Below are 14,793 nucleotides of genomic sequence, written 5' to 3' on the forward strand. Positions count from 1 at the left end.
CACCAAGAGAGTCTAATTATCTACCCTTGGACGTTCAAAGCCATCATCAATGCTGAGTCTACCATTGTCAGTGACCAGAAATACTACAGGATCAGCCACATAGTATAATTGGAAGAGTAAATCAAAGGCTGGGTACCTGTGGTATGTGATTCCACTTTCAGATGCTTTAAAACCTTCTCAACATCTTCAAGGTTTAGAATAGGAGTAAATCTGGATGAATGCAGCTCCAGTAACACGCTCTGAGCTGGACATCTTGCAGGTCAATGCAGCTCATTTGATTGGCATTCAATTCACCACCTTAAACTTTTATTCCTTCCTTTATTGGTGCATGGTTGTTGCATTACACATCAATGACAGAATAAGCAGTTTTCACCCAGGCTGCTCCATCTGCCAAAAAAAGTGCTATCAAGGATGAAGACAGTAGATGCATGCAGTTTGATCACTAAGTTGCACACCTTCCTAGCTTAGAAATAAATTGCTAGGTTTTTCCATCATTCTTCCTATAGCCCAGGACTCTCTCTCTCTCTCAAACAATGCTGTATGAGGGTACTGTGACAGAGTATTTAGAGGTGGCTTGGGAGGAATTGCTAGAGCAGGATGCACACAAACATTTTAAAACACAATATTTAAAGGACTTTTGCAAAATGTTTTTTTGCAGAGGAGCAACAAAGTAGCAACATTCAGCAGCTTGCCTGGGAGAGCATGTGACCTTAGCAGGCAGGCCAGAACAGTTTTGCTCTCAGAGAGGGAGGGTGTGAAATAGAGAGAGGAGGAGTCACGGAAATCAGTTCCAGAGGGACAAGCTGGCAAACTTTGGAAGGTTGCTTGGTCAAATGAGAAGACTGGTGGTCTGAAAGGTGACCTGAAAGAAAGAGGATCATCTGGAGAACCCTGAAGGGGGCAAGTTTCATTAGCAAGACTAATTGAGAAGCAATCAGTTGCGGATGACCTGGAAAAGGAATCTCTCTCTCTGAAAACCAGCAAGAACCTTTCTGAGTGTCTGTTAACCACCAAAGCCTGGTGTACTTTGTTAATGCTAACTTTTGTGCACAGTACAAAAATTGCCTGCAACCCATGAGATTGGACTGTGATCCAAAGAACTTTTCTAATCTAAAATATACAGTACACACCCCTGCTCTTAGTATTAGAGGGGGGGATTAAGTAGGTTAGGTAGGTTAAGTAATAAGTTAAAGTTTAATTCTGTTTTCTTGTTCAAATATAATTAAGAACTACTTTTGTTTAAATACCCCATGTCGTGGTGCATATCTATTGCTGCTGGTTTTTGGGGTCCTTCAGAGGTATGCAATGGAGCAAGGTAGTTGCTCATTACCATCTTGGGCAGCTAAGTTAAAATTTATTATCATTTGACTCTACAAATACAACAAAACAAAACAGCATTTTTCCAGATCACAGTGCACAGCATATAATAATCACATATTTGCATAAAAAATATAATGTAAAATAAATATAAATAATTTGGACAAATTTGCTCGGTTAGAGGGTACTATTAACCATTCTTGCAGCCTGTGAGGAAAAGTTTATTTCCCAGCCTGGCAATCCTCTTTTTTTGATGTTCCTCTACCTCCTTCCTGATGGTAGTAGGACAAAAATACTGTGGTGGACAGAAGGGATCCTTAATTTTTTGAGTCTATGTAAGTGTAATGGTATGGATTATATGTACTTGTTGGCCCGCCCCCTGATGACACTCACCCCTGGACTCCTCCCCTGTGACCCAGGCCATAAAGGTCAAGCCACCTCTCCCTTCCTGGCACTTCACTAGCTTGAATCCAGGCCAGCTCAAGTCTTATGTACAATAAAGCCTATCGTTCCCCTCAGTCTTTGTCCTCGTGATTATTGGGGCAACTGGTAGATTTGTAATGGAGAGAGGTTGACCTTCATCCTCCTGGTCTATAATCATCTTTGTCTTATCCACGCTAAGACTTGTATTGTAATTGCACCATTTGATGAGTCTCCCAACCGCCTCTCTGTAAGCCGACTCACCATTGTGGCTGTTGAGGCCATTTATGGTTGTATTCTCTGCGAACTATGTTCTGTTTTTTTAACTGAATCTGGCAGTGCAGTCATGAGTCAAGAGCATGAACAATGGTGGGCTGGACACACAGCCCCAAGGTGTTCCAGGGATCAGCATAATGGAATGAGATTTTGCTGCCAACCTGGACTGATTGGTCTTTTGGTCAAAAAAGCCAGGATCCAGTTGCAGAGTGACCTGTGGTGTCCCAGCAAGGTCAATTTATCCACCAACCTCTGAGGTATGACCATCTAAGGATGGTCTATAAATGCTGGCTTTGTCAATGAGCCTGAAAAATGAATAAAAGCACTTTTTTCTCCTCTTGTCAGCCTTGCTTGATACATTTTAGATTAACTGATGCAAGCATGGAACTTGAGGATCTCTAGATGTTTGCTAATGTTTTGCAACTCATTGTGCCATGCTCAAATGCAGTTATGCAGCCAAGAGCCACTAGCATTCCAAAAAGCAATCAATCACTGAGAACCTAGGGATGAAACTCTGCTCCAGATCTTAAAAGGATTTGGAAATAAATTTAAAATATCAATTCTGCTGGTCTAGTTCTCTTCCAGTTGTTCTGATTGGTGAGTATTTTTGGAGAATGTTACTTTTTTCAAGCCTCTTGACAACCATCCTAATTATTTTTTTGCAGAAACATTATCTCGTGGGCACTTTCCATTTTATTTCCTACAGCTGAATCTCAATGGCTTAAATAAGCTTCATTTAGGTTTTGTACAGCACTGAGAAGTTGATACTTCTTTTGATAAGTCTGTTATACATTTTATATTCTCAAATTATTTCCTCTCCCTTTGGGTGAATGTTTTCAGTGTGCTTTGTGCTTTAATATTTCACAATCTTTTTATTTGATGATTCACCCATGATTGTGTGACTAGGCATAATTCAAATGCTATCTACAAATTTTCTGATGACACCATGTTTGTCAGTAGAATCACAGTCGGCAATGAGGAATCATACAGGAGGGAGATAGATCAGCTGGTTGACTGGTGTCATAACAACCTTGCACTCAACATTATCAAAACTAAGGAACATTGTGGCTTCAGGAGGAAAAATTAGGAGAATATGAACCAGTCCTCATCAAGGGGTCATCAGTAGAAAGGATCAAGAACTTCAAATTACTGAGTGTCACCATTTCTGAAGATATGTCCTGGGCCCTCCATACCAATGCAATCACAGAGAAGACTTGCCAGTGGCTATACTTCAATGAGGAGATTTAATTTTTTTATTTAAATTTTTTTATTTTCCACACTATAAACCATACTGACCAAAATACACACAAACATTTCCCTCTTGAATATACACAGTGTCATTTTCTCCCCTTCCCCCCTCCCTTCCCTCCCTCCTTCACCCTCCCCTCCCCACCCACTCAATGTTCAACATATATGATACATTAAACCCATTAAACAATGTCATCACACAATGAAAATAAACAAGAAATTTGTGTCATCTACTTTTACATACTGGGAAACGGGAACAACAGTACATGCAATTTGAGCATGTGAGAAAGTGAAAAAGTTTTGGGAAAATCTAAATCAGGTATTAAATAAAATCACAAAAAGCAACATACCAAAAAATCCAGAGATCTTTCTTCTGTAATATAAGAAGTAAAGAACTTGGACTCAATTTGGATAGAGCACAAAAAAAAAATATTATGATAGCCTTAGCTGTAGCAAAAAATGTATCATGTCAACCTGGAAATTAGAAGATAGCCTGATAATATAGCAATGGTACATAGAAATGAATAAATGTATTCCATTGGGAAAAAATATCATATAATTTAAGAAGTAACATCAGTATTCGAACAAATTTGAGAACTGTACATGGAACACAACAGAGTGGTCTGACCGCGGACCTCCACCACCTAAAAATGACAGAAGGAGAAGGAGATTTAAATTATTTGATCTGTCGCCGATGACTCTTGCAAATTTCTACAGGTGTACTGTGGAGAACATTCTTAATGGTTGCATTACTGGTATAGAGGTGCCAATGCACAGGACAGAAAAAGACTACAGAGTTGTGAATTCAGCCAGCGCCATCATGGGGATCAGTATTCATTCCATAGAGGACATTTAGAAGAGGAGGTGTCTTAAGAAAGCACCCTCTATCCTCAAGGAATCTCATCACCCAGGCCATGCCCTCTTCTCACTGCTTCCATCAGGAAGGAGATACAGGAGATTGAAGACAAACACCCAGCAGCACAAAAACAGCATCTTCCCCACTGCTATCAGATTTCTGAATGGACAATGAGCCACAGACACTGTCAGCTTCTCTTCTTTTGCTCTAATTTATTTATTTTTTAACTATCATTTATACCGGTGATGCTGCTGTACAACAACAAATTTTGTGACATGTTCGTGACAAGAAATTCTGAATGATTCAAGATTTATTCTAAATTTTTCCTTTGACAGCGCCTCTTCTCTCGATCAATGGAGGTTGGTCCAGACAATCGGAAGGATCCTATTAAAATTAGTATACCCCGTTATGTCTTGCGTGGACAAGGAAAAGATGAGCACTATGAGTTTGAAGTGAAGGTAAGTGCTTGGTGGTTTACCTTTCTAATGTTCATGTGGAAATTGTTAATCATTCATTTCTGAGTCATTAAATCTCCAAGTTTTATTTTCACACAGGAATTGTTATGTGTGAAGTAGGGATCATTAATGGTTCTACCAATGTGAAAATGGTAAAAACATGGAAATTCTAATTCGAAAGGGGAATGCAACCAAATTTATCTCTAACATATATATGCTTTCATCCAAGATCAAAGCCCAAAGTCTGGACTACATAAATAGAGGGAGAGGTGGGAATCAGATTTGGGCTTTGTAATCGATCCACAATGCTGGTCAGATCTATTTGTAGATCATATGACTACCTTAATTAATTCTAGATATAGACTGATTCATTGTAATTTTCTGCACCAACCATATCTCATACCTCAAAAGATACATAAAAATAAACCAGAATTTTCTGATAGGTGTTTTAGGTGTGGTATAGATGTTGGTGCCTTTTTAGATTCTACCTGGTTATGGATGAAATTAAGACACTTTTGGATAGAATTGGGGAGGAGTTGACAAAAATTGTGGGGGTGAATTTCCCTCTAGATCCTGAATTGGTTCTTCAGGGGAATTTGGCAGTTATAAAAGTTAACTTCGCCAGAAGTAAGTTAAATTTATTAAAATTGCATTGCCAATAGCCAGGAAATGTATAGCGGTAACATGGAAATCCGATTCCCTACTTCACATTGATCATTGGAACATGGAAGTGCAAAGTTGTATTCCCCTTGAGAAGATTACTTATAGTCTTAGGAATAGATATAGTATGTGCATCAAAATTTGGCAACCTTATTTAGATTTACTTAAATGCCCAGATTGTATAATTTATTTTGATATTTGTTAATTAGTATACTCCTGATTTTAAAAAATGTAATACTTTTAAAATGATGTGACTTTGAGACGTTGAACCTTGCTCCTGTTGCTTTTTATTTTCTTTCTCACTCTTCCCTGTTGTCTGTCCCCATTTCTTTCAAATCTGAGGAGGGTGCGCTGGGAGAAGAGGGTCTCCTTTATTTTTACGGACCTTCTGAATTTTTTTCTACGATTTTATATTAAATGTATTATTGTTATTATATCAATTGAGTCCTATATTCTGTATTTTCTTAAAACTTGCATTACAATTCCTTTTTTAAAATATTTTATTTATCTGCCCATTCTAGATGTTTAGTATTACAATAACATGCAAATTCTGTAGGACTGGTATATCCATTCAGATGAGTACTATTTTCTTGAACTGCAAACTATCTTAATGCAACTAACATTCAAAAACTCTGAAGGCGATTTTAAATTGATAGACTTGAATGATGTATATGCAATGTCACTACAAATGATGGCACACATTAATTTGAATGACTTAATCTCCCCAATGACAATTTTTTTCTTGTAAATTCTGTGAAAGTAACAATGGGGAAATATGTTTCCTTTCTTTCAAGAAGAGATTAAAAATTCTAATCTGATTAGAACTAATGGCAGAGAAAAAAAAACAGAACACCTAGCATATATCAGGGGATTCATGTTGTTTCATTTTTAAAATCAAGTAGCAGCAAAATGGCACAAGCCAATCCTGATGCATCTGGAACATATCCATCAGAAGAAGTTACCAGTTGGGTATCGGGAGACCTGCTGGAAAAAAAGATGTAAAAGCATTTTTTATTATTTTCTGTGACAATGCATTGTTAGCAATTTCTCAAAGAATTTATTGGAATTTTCAACCCCTTGATGCATTTATTTTGTGTGTGTGTGTGTGTGTGTGTGTGTGTGTGTGTGTTTGTGTGTGTATCTCTCTCTGTATGCGCACACATTACTTTCATTATCATGCTTCACAATTTAAATCAAAATTTGTGGCTGGTAGAATTTTTCTGTAAACTATAGAATCATCGAGGACATCTACATGAGGTGGTGTCTTAAAAAAGCTGTCTCTATCCTCAAAGACCCCCACCACCCAGGCCATGCCCTCTTCACTCTGGTACCATCGGGGGAAAAAGGTACAGGACCTCTAAAGATGAGCACACAACAGCACAAGGACAGCTTCTTCCCTGCTGCCTCAGATTCCTGAATAATCAACAAACCAGAGACACTGCCCTACTTTTTGTGCACTATTTTCTTTGCAGTAATGTCATAAGATGGTTGTAAATGTTTTCACTATTGCTTCTGCCATAAAACTCTGAACTTCATGGCATTAAATTCTGATTGTGATTCAACATGGAAGTAAGAATTAGTTGATGTATTTGGACTAAGAAAACTTTTTGCCTAGTGACTGCATTTTTCCAACAACCAATGAATGAAAATTAGAAAATTGGACATCTGTGGAATTTTTTTGTTGCTATAAGTTGCAAGTCTTTCTCAGCAATCCAATTAATATGCCATTCATGTTGGCCATTTTTGTGATACAGGTTCAGACAACATGTTTTCTGATTTTAAAACACCATTCCAAGGAATTATCACTTTTCTCCCATTGTATTTCTGGTCTGTTAAAATTTAAAAAAAACACTAGCTTTTAAAAATTTTTTTAATGCACCTGTGCATTCGCTTTTGGCAATTTGTTTGCCCGACCGTATGTATTCTTTCTCCCTTAAAAACCATGTTTATATGTATTTGGACTGTGCAGTCAATCTTATTTCTGCAGGAATAAATAATTTGTGTTCTGTTAGATAACCATTTTAGATGAAACCTGGACAGTGTTTCGACGTTACAGCCGTTTCAGAGAATTGCACAGAATAATGAAGATGAAATATCCAGAGGTAAGCAACTATTTTAATATTTGATAATATCTGATACTTCAACAAAAAAATGGGGTACAAATTGTACATCATAATATAGATCAGTGGTTCTCAACCTTTTTCCCTCACTCACATACCAACTTAAGATGGAATGTGAGTAGGATAAAAGGTTGAGAACCACTGAAGTAGATAATATAGTGAAACAAAAGTTGATTAGAAGGACAGAAGCAGAACCACTTTCTCTAATTCCACATGCAGCTGGGGCTCAGTCCAGCTGGGGGAGGTGGTAAGCAGGGGCTGCTGCGTGTCCAGTTGAATCAAGCTCTCAATTTGGATAGATGTAGTTTGTCAGAGGAGTTATTTTGTATTCTAAAATTATCTTTTAGACTATTGGAAGGAATTTACATTTTTCTATAATGATTTGCTTTCTTTGTAGCATAGTGCAGTGGTTCCTTTTAAAAAAATTGTCTTTGCTAATTAACAAATAATCTGCATTCAATTAAAATTGCAGCAGCTCCTTTAGTCTATTTAACATGTGGTCCTGCCATTGTTTTAAAAGCTTATTTTTAATTCTCAATTTTTGCACAGCCATCAAATAATATCAATTCAATTCCAGATTTATTTCTAAAATTCTAAATTTCTTTCCACTGATAATTCACCACAAACAAGGTCAGCCTCACTTTAAGCTTTAATAACAATTTTGCCTCATTTTAATTGAAGTTTGTTTGCATTCTACGTGAACAAATGCTACTTTATATCTCCAAGCAGTTCAGCTTTTCCTGTAATGTGTTTAACTATAATCAAGCAACTTTATCATCTCAAGTTAATTTTTCATAATTTACCTGAAATTGAGAAATTTGTTGATGGCCTTGCAACCACAATCCCCACTGCTCCATGTTATCAGTGATGTGGAACCACTACCTCTGCTTTTTGTATTTAAATTAACATTCCTGGGATGACTGATCAGTGTGGGTGCATAGTGTTCGATTCACATGGAGAGCACTAATTAACTTTCTAAATTGTATTCATTAATTAACACAAATGATTTGGCAACATTTTACAATGTTAATAGTGTGCCACCTGTTGATCTAACAATTTTGCTGGATGAACAGATTTGTGCTATAGAAAGTTAGGTGACCTAAGCTGGCAAACTGAGGTGCCTTGACTCATTTTGCAGTGTCAGCTGATTTGAATTATTAGTAGAGCCTATTGGCACAGATTTGATCCTGAACTGGCAGCAACTTTAATTGGAAGATGTACATGATCTGATGAGTTAGTAGTTACAGGGATATTCACAATTAATGGAAAATGGTGTCACAAGTCACAAATATTATTTAATCATTTAGAAGAGGGAAGGAAGTCATTAAAGTAAAACCAAGTCATAAGGCATGAAACAAAATCTTTGGGCACCTTCAAATCTGCCACAAAATGATTTTAGATGCTATATAAAATGATTATGCTCTTTTCCACAAGAAAGCACTAAAGGTGGTAGAAGTGATATTCAGCATGAATGTTGTCCCCACAGAATCTGCTTGATGTGCAGAAGAAGTTAATAAACTGCAAGGAATCTGGCGAGCCACATCCCAAAAAAATGCTGTTAAAATGGCCTGGTTTACTGATGACTTGATTATTTTTATTTTAGATAACCCTCGCCCCTATGTGATTCCACTATTTAATAACTCTTCTTTATTAACTCGTACCTATCCTCATTCTTGCCCCCATACTCTTTCACATCTGAGCCCCTTCCCTACCTTTTTAACCCCCTTTTTATTTATTTAATATTACCATGATCTATTCCACCTTGGTCTTCACAAGTTCCCCCTGACTTGGTAAATTCCTCCAGTAATTCTCTGTCTGCTCAAGATTCCAGCATTATGCAGCTTTTGTGTTTCTATAGAGCAAGCTTTGTTGGCATTGAAAAGCACAACTGTATAAATAGATTCAACATCTGGCTAATTCAATCTAAAGCAAAAAAGGGCACAGAAACAGTTCCAGGATTGATGACCACAAAGCACAGATTAAAAGGCAAAAGAAAATAAAAGCAAAAATTATGATTTGGAATGAACTGACTGATGGGGAAATGGAAAAAAAATAGTAGCCTTCAAGTACTTATCCAATAAGGTCTTAAAGGATTTTTTAATTAAAAAGTCATATATGACCAATGTTCAGAGGTAGTCCAAAGAGAATTTGTAGTGGAGTCTTTTTTGGGGGAGGCCAGAGTTTGTAGTCAGCAGTGAACCATCCATGTTTAGCGGGGGGGAGAAATTCCAGTGTGTTTTGAATTTTGTAAAATTGTTGAAGAAAGTAAATCTGGGAAAGAAGGAGAGAGTAAAACTAATTGGAACCGGCAAATGGTATCCTCCTGTATTGTATTATTCTATGGAATTGTAAGTCACACATCAGGCATCTGTTTGATTGTTTGGTAATACATTATCTTGATTTTCAATGATGGGTATCCAGCTTGCACCCCAGCACTGTAATTCAGTGAAATAATGGATGATCTTTTACCTCCACATCATTACTCTATATTAATATCCTTTAATTCCCCGCAATATTCAAAATTCTAATGATCTCTCTCTCTTGAATGCATTCAACTTCTGAACCTCCACAGTTCCCTTAAGTAGAAAATTCCAAAGATGCACTTAGCTCTGAAGAAATTTCATCTCAGCTCCTCACAGTGGCATATCTAGGTAAAATGTCACCTATGGCAAGCACTGAAATTGCCCCATAAAAAAGTAAATCGCACCTAAAGTTGACAATTGGGCAATTTTCACACACAATTGGGCTAGCACTAACTACTACACCAACCGTGCCGCCCGACGTATCCTTGTAAATTTCAGGCGTTGTAATTTATTAGAACTGAACCAGTGGATTAACTCCCACAAGGGCCCTAAGGGTGAGCTTTGGTAAGAGAAAGGACTCATTTCCTCCCTCTAGCCCAGCTCATCCCCTCACTAGCAGAACCATGGATTGTTAACTATCCCATGTTGAATTTTATTATTCCCAGTCGCCAAGACATGGGATGCTCAGGACTGGTGCCAGACTACTTTGTGCTCTAGGCAGGGCCTACTACTTGCACCCCCTAAAAATAAATTAGTCTTACCTGCGATTGTTCAGATTCAAATTCAAATTTTCACCATGAGAATTAGAACCATCCACCAAGAGTTTAGTGTTGAACAGAAGCTCCAGGGTGGGGAGGAAACAGGGAGCTGGGAGAGATGCACTGAACCCCAGCGACCCAGCACCGAGCCATTGTGGCCAGGGTGAGTGAGGGCATTTATACCCTCTTCCTCGCCTCCCTCCCTCTGTGAGCTGCTATCCTGTTGCCCTCCCCAAGCCCCTCACTCACTGGACAGTGCCTCAATCACCCTGATCGCTGCGTGTTGGTCAGGGGACTCTGTGAACGCATAGATGCACTTGAGATGAACTTGTCCGACAGCTCAGCATAAATGAAGAGTGCAAAGATTTTGAAAGCATTCCAAGTTTTCAAACCAGTGCGCTTGAAAGTATGTTGTCCAGCAGTGAAACTGTAGTGGGGGAATAGGGCATGGAGAGGGAAGGAGTTGCCTGGCCCTAACAACACTAAACTGCTACATTTGCTCCCACTGCGGAAGCCTTCAGACCCCGGGGCACCTCAAAGTCTATAGCCAGACTCTCTAGCCTAAAACTGGATGCCTGGCCACCCTGATTGCACCCCTTTGAGGCTGCCTAGTTCGCCTAATGCTATCACTGGCCCCAGGGGCACTCCAGGCTCCAGCCCGTGTTGAAGTGACCCAAACCTTGTGTTTATTACCCGCCGTTCCTGGCTGGAAGCTGCAGTCTCTGCAGGATGATCCCTGGCTTCTGTGCTCCTGATAACTTTGGGTCAGTTGTCTTGGAATGTCCCGGGTCGGCACTTTACCAGGCTCAATGCAGGATCAATGGGAAAAATGGCCACCTTCCTTACCCATAATCCCCCAGCAGCTGGAACTGCTCGACATTTCCTTGTTGCTGGCACTGGCAGAGTGGTTCCAGCTGCTGGGGGATTATGGGTAAGGAAGGTGGCTATTTTGCCCATTGATCCACCGCCGCGAGGTGCCGGAGCGACTTGGTGAGGTGCTTCGGGGTGCTCAAGTATGATGGAGAATCTGTGTTGGGCTAGGGACTCTGATATTGGGTGGGCGAGGCAAGGACAGTGCTGCCATACCCTAGATACACCTATGGCCCCTGCATGTTGAAGACCTCACTTTGAGATTGCAACCCTGCTTTTCTTTTCAAAACCAATCTTGGATCCCTGAACAGCACACTAACTAGAATAATTAAGTTTAGTTATTGTTGATGAAATAGAGCTGCCTGACATGAATTGCAGAGGTGGTTCAGTAATAAGTGCAGGAACTTAACAGCCTGTTAATTCGATGATGCAATTGTACATTGAAAATGGCATGTTGTACTTTGGAGGTTATAAATATGAAACTAGAAAATGTAAAATCTGTTGCACCAAAAGTGAGATCTGCTGGAGCAAAAACAATACAATTGTGCTGAAGGCGATGTTCTGAGCCACGACAGCAATTAACTAGATCATATGTCAGGCTTGCAACACACTTGTCTGTCACATGATTTTACATTTGTAAGTTCCTTGACTCCTGTTCAGCTGCAGGAGCTTTTGCTACTTTTTGTGTTCTGCAGTAGTAATATTCAGTCACCTTTTGTGTGATGACAGAATGTTCTTCGTGCTGAACATTCACTTACTTGAAGTGTTGAATGGAATCCACATTTGTCTTGAGTTACTTAAATAATACAAATTTTGTGATGGTTCCCAATTTTAACAACAAATAATTTATTAATGTTCCTTGTACAGTATTTTGTTCGGACTTATTGCTGGAGTATTCTTTGGCTTGGCTTCGTGGACGAAGATTTATGGAGGGGGTAAAAGTCCACGTCAGCTGCAGGCTCGTTTGTGGCTGACAAGTCCGATGCGGGACAGGCAGACACGGTTGCAGCGGTTGCAGGGGAAAATTGGTTGGTTGGGGTTGGGTGTTGGGTTTTTCCTCCTTTGCCTTTTGTCAGTGAGGTGGGCTCTGCGGTCTTCTTCAAAGGAGGTTGCTGCCCGCCAAACTGTGAGGCACCAAGATGCATGGATTGAGGCGATATCAGCCCACTGGCGGTGGTCAATGTGGCAGGCACCAAGAGATTTCTTTAGGCAGTCCTTGTACCTTTTCTTTGGTGCACCTCTGTCACGGTGGCCAGTGGAGAGCTCGCCATATAATACGATCTTGGGAAGGCGATGGTCCTCCATTCTGGAGACGTGACCCATCCAGCGCAGCTGGATCTTCAGCAGCATGGACCCGATGCTGTCGACCTCTGCCATTTCGAGTACTTCGACGTTAGGGATGAAAGCGCTCCAATGGATGTTGAGGATGGAGCGGAGACAACGCTGGTGGAAGCGTTCTAGGAGCCGTAGGTGATGCCGGTAGAGGACCCATGATTCGGATCTGAACAGGAGTGTGGGTATGACAACGACTCTGTATACGCTTATCTTTGTGAGGTTTTTCAGTTGGTTGTTTTTCCAGACTCTTTTGTGTAGTCTTACAAAGGCGCTATTTGCCTTGGCGAGTCTGTTGTCTATCTCATTGTCGATCCTTGCATCTGATGAAATGGTGCAGCCGAGATAGGTAAACTGGTTGACCGTTTTGAGTTTTGTGTGCCCGATGGGAGTTGTGGGGGAGCTGGTAGTCATGGTGGGGAGCTGGCTGATGGACGACCTCAGTTTTCTTCAGGCTGACTTCCAGGCCAAACATTTTGGCAGTTTCCGCAAAGCAGGACGTCAAGCGCTGAAGAGCGGGCTCTGAATGGGCAACTAAAGCGGCATCGACTGCAAAGAGTAGTTCACGGACAAGTTTCTCTTGTGTCTTGGTGTGAGCTTGCAGGCGCCTCAGATTGAAGAGACTGCCATCCGTGCGGTACCGGATGTAAACAGCGTCTTCATTGTTGAGGTCTTTCATGGCTTGGTTCAGCATCATGCTGAAGAAGATTGAAAAGAGGGTTGGTGCGAGAACAGAGCCTTGCTTCACGCCATTGTTAATGGAGAAGGGTTCAGAGAGCTCATTGCTGTATCTGACCCGACCTTGTTGGTTTTCGTGCAGTTGGATAATCATGTTGAGGAACTTTGGGGGACATCCGATGCGCTCTAGTATTTGCCAAAGCCCTTTCCTGCTCACGGTGTCGAAGGCTTTGGTGAGGCCAACAAAGGTGATGTAGAGTCCTTTGTTTTGTTCTCTGCACTTTTCTTGGAGCTGTCTGAGGGCAAAGACCATGTCAGTAGTTCCTCTGTTTGCGCGAAAGCCGCACTGTGATTCTGGGAGAATATTCTCGGCGACACTAGGTATTATTCTATTTAGTAGAATCCTAGCGAAGATTTTGCCTGCAATGGAGAGCAGCGTGATTCCCCTGTAGTTTGAGCAGTCTGATTTCTCGCCTTTGTTTTTGTACAGGGTGGCATCACGAAGGTCCTGAGGCAGTTTTCCTTGGTCCCAACAAAGCTTTAAAAACTCATGCAGTTTGGAATGCAGAGTTTTGCCGTCAGCCTTCCAGACCTCTGGGGGGATTCCATCCATACCTGCTGCTTTGCCACTTTTCAGTTGTTCGATTGCCTTATATGTCTCATCCTGGGTGAGGACCACATCCAGCTCTAGCCTTAGGGGCTGTTGAGGGAGCTGGAGCAGGGCGGAATCTTGGACTGAGCGGTTGGCACTGAAAAGAGATTGGAAGTGTTCTGACCATCGGTTGAGGATGGAGATCTTGTCGCTGAGGAGGACTTTGCCATCTGAGCTGCGCAGCGGGCTTTGGACTTGGGGTGGGGTGCCGTACACAGCCTTTAGAGCCTTGTAGAAACCCCTGAAGTCGCCAATGTCCTCGCTGAGCTGGGTTCGTTTGGCGAGGCTAGTCCTCCACTCATTTTGGATCTCCCGGAGTTTGCGCTGAAGATGGCTGCATGTGCGACGGAAAGCTTGTTTCTTCTCTGGACAGGACGGCTTTGTAAGGTGAGCCTGGTGGGCAGCTCGCTTCTTTGCCAGCAGCTCCTGGATTTCCTGGCTGTTTTCGTCAAACCAGTCCTTGTTTTTACTGGAGGAGAAGCCCAGTACCTCTTGAGTGGATTGCAGTATGGTAGTCTTCAACTGATCCCAGAGGGTTTCAGGGGACGGGTTCGTGAGGCGGGTTGCATCGTCGAGCTTTGCTTTGAGGTTTGCCTGGAAGTTTCCTCTCGCTTCGTCTGACTGCAGGTTTCCAACATTGAACCTCTTTCTGGGGGCTTTACTGTTCCTGGGTTTTGGCTTGAAGTGAAGGTTGAGCTTGCAGCGAACCAGCCGGTGGACAGTGTGGCATTCCGTGCTGGGCATGACCCTGGTGTGGAGCACATCTCGTTTGTCACTTTCTCGCACCAGGATGTAGTCCAGGAGGTGCCAGTGTTTGGATCGGGGATGCATCCAGGTGGTCTTAAGGC

General features: G+C 41.1%; 1 protein-coding gene and 1 long non-coding RNA gene across 8 annotated transcripts in view; one reads left to right on the forward strand and one right to left on the reverse strand.

The window, feature by feature from the left end:
- Positions 1-14,793, forward strand: part of kif16ba (kinesin family member 16Ba) — a 200,215-nt gene that overhangs the window by 169,811 nt on the left and 15,611 nt on the right. For all 7 annotated transcript variants that reach the window (XM_069931784.1, XM_069931783.1, XM_069931787.1 and 4 more), the window contains 2 exons: positions 4,453-4,575; positions 7,245-7,334. In XM_069931784.1, the coding sequence (XP_069787885.1) occupies positions 4,453-4,575; positions 7,245-7,334 (213 nt within the window). The remainder of the gene's footprint in view (positions 1-4,452; positions 4,576-7,244; positions 7,335-14,793) is intronic.
- The window catches only part of LOC138760760 (uncharacterized), a 98,607-nt gene that overhangs the window by 20,732 nt on the left and 63,082 nt on the right, over positions 1-14,793 (reverse strand). The window lies entirely within an intron of this gene.

This window comes from Narcine bancroftii, chromosome 4 (genome assembly GCF_036971445.1).
Source record: "Narcine bancroftii isolate sNarBan1 chromosome 4, sNarBan1.hap1, whole genome shotgun sequence".
NCBI classification, from domain to species: domain Eukaryota; kingdom Metazoa; phylum Chordata; class Chondrichthyes; order Torpediniformes; family Narcinidae; genus Narcine; species Narcine bancroftii.